Source organism: Castor canadensis, chromosome 15 (assembly GCF_047511655.1).
Source record: "Castor canadensis chromosome 15, mCasCan1.hap1v2, whole genome shotgun sequence".
NCBI classification, from domain to species: Eukaryota; Metazoa; Chordata; class Mammalia; order Rodentia; family Castoridae; genus Castor; species Castor canadensis.
In genome coordinates, this window is record NC_133400.1 from 45,963,809 (window position 1) to 45,973,313 (window position 9,505).

Genomic DNA, 9,505 nt, shown 5'->3' on the forward strand with positions numbered 1-9,505 from the left:
CATTACCAAGTACCTAGCTTATAAGTAACATATTTACTTAATTCAACTTCTAAGAGTATTGATTATACAAGAGGTAATGCAAGAACAAATATAAAGGACATATATGTGAAGTATTTCTATTTTATTCACTTATGTAGGTGTCAGTAAATGGAAAATCACATTTATATGGTAGCTGTAACTTACTGAGAATTTGAATGCATTATGCTGATTACTAAACCTGTGGAGTATGTATTGTGTAAATCTTGAAAATGAGAAAAAGCTGAAGTACATTTCATGCCCATGTTAAAACATTTTGCAAATATCACATGAAGGATTTGAAGTAAGTTTCAACATTTTCACATGAGTAATTTTGTATAAATACATAATTCAAATAGAGCATTGCAAATGATGACACTTGTGTGTTTCTCTACTCACAGTGTCATTTCTGTTTGAAATCATGGAAACTGGAAACACCACATCTGGTTTCATTCTCCTAGGACTGCTTAACCACACCAGAGCCCACCAAGTTCTCTTTGTGATGATTCTAACTATTGTCTTCACCTCCCTAGTGGGCAATGCCCTCATGATTCTCCTGATTCACCAGGACCACAGGCTCCACACACCCATGTACTTCCTCCTGAGCCAACTCTCCCTCATAGACATGATGCTGGTTTCTACCACGATGCCCAAAATGGCTGCTGACTACCTGACTGGACAGAAGTCCATCTCCATTGCTGGCTGTGGCTTGCAGATTTTCTTCTTCCTCACTCTGGAGGGTGGGGAGTGCTTCCTCTTAGCTGCCATGTCCTATGACCGCTATGTGGCTGTGTGCCACCCACTACGGTATCCCATTCTCATGAGCTGGCAGTTATGTCTGAGAATGACTTTGGGGTCTTGGCTCCTCGGAGCAGCTGATGGGCTCATGCAGGCAGTTGCTACCTTGACCTTCCCATTTTGTAGTGGACGTGAGATTGATCATTTCTTCTGTGAGGCCCCTGCATTATTGCAATTGGTTTGTGGGGATACGTCTGTGTTTGAGTATCTCATGTACATCTGCTGTGTGCTGATGCTCCTGATTCCATTTTTCCTCATCTTGACATCCTACAGTCTCATCCTCACTGCTGTCCTCTGCATGCATTCCACGGAAGCCTGCAAGAAAGCCTTTGCCACCTGCTCTTCACATTTGGCTGTGGTGGGCCTCTTTTATGGAGCTGCCACTTTCATCTACATGAGACCCAAATCCTACAGGTCAGCTAACCACGACAAGGTTGTGTCAGCATTCTATACCATCTTCACCCCTGTGCTGAACCCCCTCATCTATAGTCTCAGGAACAGTGAGGTCAAGGGCGCTCTGAGAAAGTGTATTGCCCGCTGTGCTCTTTAATTCATTACTAACAATGCACTGACTGATCCCAGCTATCATGGTTGTACAAAGTGATTTTGTGGTATTTCTGGAGGAAAAGTATACAATTGTCCCCCATTATCCACATAAGATATATTCCAAGATGCCCAGTGTAGAGTACCACAACCTGAATTTAATGCCTTTTCTCTCTTCACTTAGTTCTGCCCAATGGCCAGGACTTCTGCAGCTCGAGGTGCCACAGCAAAACCAGCACACATTTCTTTCTCCTTCTTCACAATTTCACAGTACAATTGTTTTTATTGCAGATATTCACAACCTTAGAATACAAGTATTTTTCATTCCTTATTAAGTGGAGAACCTTCATCTTTTCATATAAGGTCAGAATTTACACCTTCTCTCTGAAATACCTGAATTACCAGCATTGCTGCTTTTGTGCTTTGAGGCTATTATTAAGTAAAGCAAATGTTGCTTGAATTCAAGAACGACGAGACCACATCTGAACAGCTGATAACAGCAACAGGTTTCTAAGTGACTGACAGATGAGTAGTGTGTGCAGCGTGGATATTCTGGATCAAGAGGAATAGATTCCAGTCCTGGTTGAGATGACCTGGATTGTGCTATATCACTGTGCTTCTCAAAGTGTGTGTATTTGAAACAGTTGGGTTGTTCAACTGTTTCAAATTTTTTCAGATTTTCAAATTTTTCAGTCTGGAGTTGGCAGCCAGTAACTGTGACTGTGGAAAGGAAAACCACATATAGAACTGCCTATCCACTTAGATATGTTTCTGGTGTTTCTTCTTTTCCCTTCTCCTTCCCCTTCTCCTTCCTTTTCCCCTTCTTCTTCCTCTCTCTCTCCCTCCCTCCCTCCCACCCTCCTTCCTTCCCTCTCTCTCTCTTTTCTTTTTTTCTTTTCTCTTGTTTCACTTTGAATTGCAGATGAACCTGCATGCTGTAGGTTAATTATAGAATTGTCATCAGAAATAAAATTCTGAATTCTTAAAAATTTGTGAGTTACAAATTTATTGTAGAATTTTCTTTTACTTCAGCTTGAACTCAGGGCCTTGCACTTGCTTGGCAGGTGCTCTACAACTTGAGCCATGCCCCAACCTCTTTGTTTTCTTTATTATTATTTCTTGGTTATTTTTGAGTGTGAGTCTCCCATGTATGCCCCAGTCAGCCTGGTTAATATCCTATCTATGGTTCCCACATAGCTGGGGTAAGAGGCTCACACCACCAAGGCCAGTTTTGTTTCAGATGGGGTCTCATGAACTTTTGCCTAGGCTGACCTCAAAATGTGACAATCCTGTTCTCTGCCTCCCATGTATCTAAGATTACATTTCACCACCATGCTTGACCTCTTTGTAAAATATTTCTACATTGTATCCCACAATGAATTTTTACTCAGAAAGAACTAACTACTCAAGTAATTTTGAAGTTAAACTACCATTTGTTTCAAATTGAGTTGTAGTTTTCAATAGTAAAATGTGCATGGTGGCTTTTCTTTCAGTCAATTTCAATGAGTACCTACATATGTAACATACCAGTATGAAAAGGCAGAATATTCAAATTACAAAAAGGTCCCTTGCCTTTTCTAGTAAAACTCCTACCACAGACACAGCACTAGTCCTGAATCTTTTCCCATTCTGCCCTTTGGATTGTCGTAAACTTTGATATCAGTGGAAACCAACTTCTGATATCTTGTCTCTTTCTCTCAGTTTAATATGATGATAAGATTCTCCTACATTTTTATATTCTGTAATTTCTTTTTTAAAATTGATATTATTCGTTTACTGTCCAAAATAGGACCATTTGTTCACCCAGTACGTGTCAACGTATATCTGGACTACTTTCTGTTTGAATCTGTTGTAATTAAAGCTGCGTTTGTTGGATCACATGCTTGTACAATTTTGGTAGATGGATCATGACCATTTTGTGTGTGTACTGGGGTTTGAACTCAAGGCCTCACGCTTGCTGAGCAGACGCTCTACCACTTGAGAGAGTCTACCACTGCCAGTCCAGTGATGATGAGCTTTTTAACAAGTTGTTTTTTGAGAGTGACTGTTCAGTCTTACATCCTGACCAGCAATGCACACACGATCCAGTTGCTCTAAATATCATCAACCTTTCCTAATTTAATAATTCTCATGTTTGTAGCAGTAATTCATTCTACTTTTAGTTTTGCTTCCCTAATGGCTACTGATATTGAGAATTTTGGGACTATTTGACTGCCTCATTAAGTATCTTTGTTTGTTAACCATGCATCTTTATCTTAGAAAAACAAAAGAAACATGTAGCTGCCTCCTCAGCAAACACAACTTGATGGTTCTCTCATAAACAATGTATTTGGAATTTTTAAATTAAACTATATATTGGTTTGTTGTTATTATATATTGTCCAACAAGTATTAATTATTGAATATTAACTGTTTTGACTAGATGTATACTTATGTATACACCTACTTATGTATATACCTCGCTTCACCCTATTCAATTTTTCTTTAAACAATAAAACTTATTTTTTTCATGCAATTACACACTGTTTCAATGCCATTTGAGGAATTATGACATAGAAAATATGAAATCTTTCTTCTAGGAAGAATTTTGTTCTGATGTATAAAGCTTCAGATTAAGGATTAAAATAGACTTTCAAAAATGATATTTCAGGTGTTTAGAGGCTATTTCTTATCTCTGGTAAATTATTATAAGTTTATAATGGTATTCAGGTAAAAAATCTGGTACATGTAAAGAGTAGTAATTCTACAAATGCAATAATTGTAAATATGTATTTAATGCACTCTAAACATACATAAGTATATATTTCCATGCTCTTAAAAGATAAAAAAATTAAATACAAAATCAACTCTGAGACAGTAATTTAAAATAAAATATTTAATATAAAATAACATTTAAACATTACATTTCTATTTACTTTTCTAAGTTTGTCTTCATCAGAATCTATTCTTTCAAAATTATCTTTTGTCAACTACCTTGTAGTCAGCATTGTTATCTGAATTTACTGTGTCATAGCATGCAGAAGAGCCTACAGAAGACAACATCAGGAAGCAAAATCATATCCAGCTCTGCAGACCCTAGATTAGTTCTGGAGCTGCAGCTGAGATGGTGGAAGAACGCCTGCTTGAAGAATTTGTGTCAGACCTAAATACTATGCTCTCAAGTCTCTGACAGGGCTCAGCCTGTTAATATACATTGAGGCTGGTTGGGTCACAAAACCACAGGCATACTTTGATTTCTGTAAATATTTTGTTTCCATATTCTGTGAGACACATAAAATGGGTGGTTGTAATTCTCACCAGATAAAGTGAGAACAGCTTAACTTGTCATGAAATAAATCACAGAAATATAATTATAAAATATCTTTCACTCAGTGCTTCCTTTATTGTTGGAGCTTCATTTCCACTTCTCAATTATTACCATACTCTGGAAAAGTGGGATTAATTTTGTTTTTTGAAAAATGGAGAAAAGCTTATTGGATAATTTTTTGTGATTTTACCACAAATGTGAGCAAGGTTTCTGATTTTAAAATGCTTACCTTTGGAAGGGATAGTTGTTATAATAAGTCTGAATGCATCACACAGCACAAAACTTATGCAAAATAGATTTGTTCTTCCTCTCTAAAGAAGATATTACCAAATGGAGTTCCATTTTTGGATAAAAGACAGAGAACTCTTACTTTAGAATGTAAAAGCTGACATTAGGACCTCTGGCATATGCTAGGATTAAGGTGGATGACTTTGGGAATGTGATCTAATCTCTGAGGGCTCCCTGTTATAGTTTTATAATAAGATAAAATAACTGTAAACTGCTAGTAAATGTAAGATGTTAAAATCTCACATTATATCTGACAATACTGAAAAGGCTTTGATTCAATAAATATTATGAATAAAACAGTTAAATTAAGTGAATGCTTTGGCTACATTCACTTAAATATTCCTTTCTTTGAGATTTGGGGTTTGAATTCAGGGCTTTAGCTTGCTAGGCAGGTGCTCTTTGGAACCACAACTTCAGTCCTATTTCTCTAGTTATTTTGGAGATAGGTTCTCTCTCTCTTTTTGGTGGGACCAACATGAACACAATACTTAAGCTTCTCTCCTTGGCTGGGATGATAGGTTGAACAACCACACCCAGTTTTTTCTCCATTGACATAGGATGTCACAAACTTTTTGGGGGGCTAGCCTGGAACATCGATCCTTCTAATCTCAGCCTCTTGCATAGCTTGGGATAACAGACATAAACCACTGGTGCCCAGATTAATATTCTATTGATTTGGTGGTTTATTTATTGACTTATGCATTTAAACAAAATCTCTTAGACAAAATCAACCTTTGGTTTGTAGCTGTTTCTCTTTTGTAGACAATCTGTAAATCAAATATTCATTCATTGCCTCTACAAAACACTCAAAGGTCTCTCAAGGCTGCCCGCAGTCAAGGTTTGCTGCAGAGCTTCTGTCTAGTGAAGGTAGAGACCATGAAAATGTCCCTTAGTAGAAAATGTGCTCTGAGGTCCTAAGACCATCTTAGGACAATGGAAAATGATGGAAAAAGACCCAGGTAAACATTTTTTTTCTTTATTTTATTATTCATTTATTCACATGTGCATACATTGTTTGGGTCATTTCTCCCTCCTGCCCCCCAGCCTCCCTCCTTTCCTCCTCTCCACCCGCGCTTCCAGGCAGAACCTGTTCTGCACTTTTCTCCAGTTCTGTTGAAGAGTAGTAATAAGCAATAAGAAAGGCATAGCATTTTTGCTAGTTGAGATAAGGACAGCTATATAGAGATTCCTAGCACTTTTTTCTTTTTGAAAATGTATTTTCTTAATCATACTTTAGTCAACCAAAGCTGAGAAAGGCTGCATCTACCCTTCATCATTGCCATGAACACATGATATTTCCACTGTGTAGATCGTGTACCACAACTTTTACTGTTAAATATTTATATGCAAATAATGTACAATTTTTCAAATAGAGCCTCAGAAGTAGGTAGAATTTTTTAACTATGTGTGGAAAATATTGAGAGTTTTGAGGAAGAACACACTGCACACTGGTAAGGCCAAAAGTAAAGTTATTAATGTTAAGTATTTTTAAAGAAGTTGACAACATTCCCTTCCTCTCTCCCTCTGTTCCTTCCTATTTTCTTTTCCTTCTTGCTTTCCTTTTTGTGGTATAGCAGAGGTTTTCAAATGGGTTCCCTTTTACTAGTTTCAGATATCCTCTGTTGAGCACATTTATATCACTTCTTCTATTCTTCCTGACCTCAAAATAAAGTATGATTTTTATGCAGAGAGTGACATCCTCTGTATTGTTTCAAACACAGTCCCATACATTAAAAGTACTACTATAACTACTATATTCCTACTATAGAGTGCAGGGACTCTCTACTTTGCCTATTTCCATTTGGCATGAATGTCACTTATCTAGAAGTAGTAAAATAACAGTATCTTAACAAACCTTCCCATTTCAGTTACCAAGAGTTGATAATTCTGACAAGTTCCATAAGGCAGAAGCAATGACTTATTAGTCCACAAATCATCACATAATAACATGAATATTGATCAGTGACCAATCATCACTTCTTTCAAAGTCCATGTGACTAGTCACTTCATGTCTGTTATTCATAGCACAGAAACAAGAATAGCAACTTGTAGTTGTGCTGCTTCCTTGCTCCAGCAATTAACCCACATGCCTTTTAAAGATGTAAATAACTGGTAGAATTGACCAACAAAGACGAACATGCAGCACAGAAAATAAGAAGAGAAGTAAAAGTCAACTAGCATGCAACCAGAGATGTGGATGACAATGCTGGTGGGGAACGCTGTTACTGTTGTCATTCGAGAGACTGCAAATGTAGCTGAGAAACCTAGTAGAGGAAACTGCCATAAATGAGGAAGGTGACAAGCATAAACATGTCTCCATGGAAATGACCCCTGCTAGAAGCTTTATATTAACTGGACTCTAAGAGGTATTTCATGATGCTGAAAGCACAAATGACAAAAGGTTGGAAGTAAATTAAGACTTAGAAAGAGTGAGACCATTTACAAAGGCATGGAGAAGATGATGGGCTGGGATTGCAGTTCAGAGGTAGGAGATGTGCAGGTGCATAGGGCCCTAGTTCCCAGACCCAAAAAGACACTCGCTCTGTATCTTAAATTATCCAATTAAAAAAATAAGGGGAGCGCTGGTTTCTTTTAACAAAGAAAAACATTTTATTCACTCTTTTTCTGTTTTGAATTCTAACCTATTAAATAACTGTGAATTTTACTATTTTTCTTTTTTTTTATGGGACTGAGGTTTTGAACTCAGGGCTTTGTGGTTGCAAAGAAGACATTCTACCACTTGAGCCATAACTCCAGTACACTTTCCTGTGGCTATTCTGGAGATGATGTCTCCCAAACCATTTGTCCAAGCTGGTCTGGAACTGCAATCCTCTAAACTCAGCCTCCCAGTTAGCTAGAGTTAGAGGCATGAGGCTATTTTTCATTTTTTACTTATTTAACAGTAAGAGTTTTTGATACTTTGACAAAAAATTTTAAAGTCCACAGAACAGTTGGAATCTTTTCCCAATGATTATTCAAATAGCTTTGATGGTTCTAGCAAGCAGGTCATTTTTATGGTACTGCTGCCCTGTAAACAACAAAGACAGTGCATAGACATTTTTAGATGAGTTGAATGTGCAAAGTTATAGCTTTCTTCTTTTGGTGGATCAGGAAAGTGGTGAAAGCCAAGGAAATGTTGGTGTTCTTTTTAAAGGAACAGATCGGAGGGCATAATGATTACTTTCAGAGCTCACAATCTCATGATAAAAGCTAATCAGAAGTTTTATTTTATAATTTGTTATAGATCATAAAATTAGGTACACCTCTGCAATAAATCTACTTGTTATACTTTCCACAAAGGTTAAATATCCATAATGATGAATTCAAGTATAATTATAATAGTTGCACTTTTTAACTGAAGTTTACCAGACACAAAGAATCTTCTAGAACTTACATATTGGTATGAAATGTTGCTTAAGTGGAAGTCATTGAACCCCAGAAGTGTATGTATAAATGAATTCTTCTCTCCAAATTAGAAATGACATCTGTCATTACCCTTCATATCACTCATTGTGTTACTGGTCAAATTAAACCTAATGGTAAACATGATCATATGGTGTTGATACAGACAATGGTAAGTATGATGACACTAGGTAAAAGAATCTATTTAGTCCAACAAAAACTAAAACAAGAGGCCAGAGGTATAGCTCAGAGATAGAGTGCATGCTTAGCTTGGGTGAGACCCTGGGATTAATCCCTAGCACCTCTTTTTCCCCCAAAGAAAATCAAACACAAGTGTATAGAAAACAAGCAAAATGGATATATAAGGGTTTTGCATTTTCTAATGAGAAAGTAATTGCAAACACATGGAAGTAATGCACAGTGTTATATTTGTACTTTAGGTGAAAGAACCAAGGTGGTTTGCTTAAATTATAAATACTTGGCACACATACAGGGTTTCATTGCTTGCTACCAATCTACTCTGGATTTGTTTATGGGCTTCTATGATATAAAACGGGATGAAATTGCTGAAACTTGCACTAGGGTTGCCATCCTTAGCCAAACCTTGATGGGTTCATGGCCTTTATTCTCAAGACAGACCATTAAGACAAAAATCAAGGAGCTAAAGACAAAATGCACTCAACACTTTAAATAACAGCTTGTGTTTTCCTCTGGTTACATGTATTTCTTCTCACTCTGAAGAAAGAGATCTTCAACAATTTCTTCTTTATCCAAATGAGCCAAAGAAAAACCCACAATAATGAGTACATTTCAAAATTTAGAAATTAACTTTTACTTTTCTCTAAGCTTTCCATATTTTCTAGCTTAAAAAATTAAAATGCTCATTTTATATTTCAAGTTTACAATATCTAGTGAGTAGGAAAATTTCTGAAAACACTAATGGTATATTATTATACAATGTTTGTAATGCATTTGGACAGAAGGGTAGGGATTATTATCCAAATTCTCCAAATTATTTTTACAAAGGAGGACAAAGTCACTGGGTTTGAATTATTCTCATGTCCAATCACTGACGTGCTTAGCATTCCACTGAGCCAAGGTATTCCTGTTAATTCAGGCCATTCTGCCCCACTCCCTCACTTCAGGCATTACT

General features: G+C 36.8%; 1 protein-coding gene across 1 annotated transcript; it reads left to right on the forward strand.

Moving 5' to 3' along the window:
• The first annotated feature begins 436 nt into the window (after nt 1-436).
• LOC141417226 (olfactory receptor 2T8-like) lies at nt 437-1,363 on the forward strand. Its single transcript, XM_074055392.1, has one exon. It carries the CDS (start codon nt 437-439, stop codon nt 1,361-1,363), a length of 927 nt encoding a protein of 308 aa, XP_073911493.1.
• The last annotated feature ends 8,142 nt before the right edge of the window (nt 1,364-9,505 follow it).

Coding starts and splice junctions, on each gene's coding strand:
- LOC141417226 (XM_074055392.1), top strand. CDS start 437: ATGGAAACTGGAAACACCACATCTGGTTTCATTCTCCTAGGACTGCTT.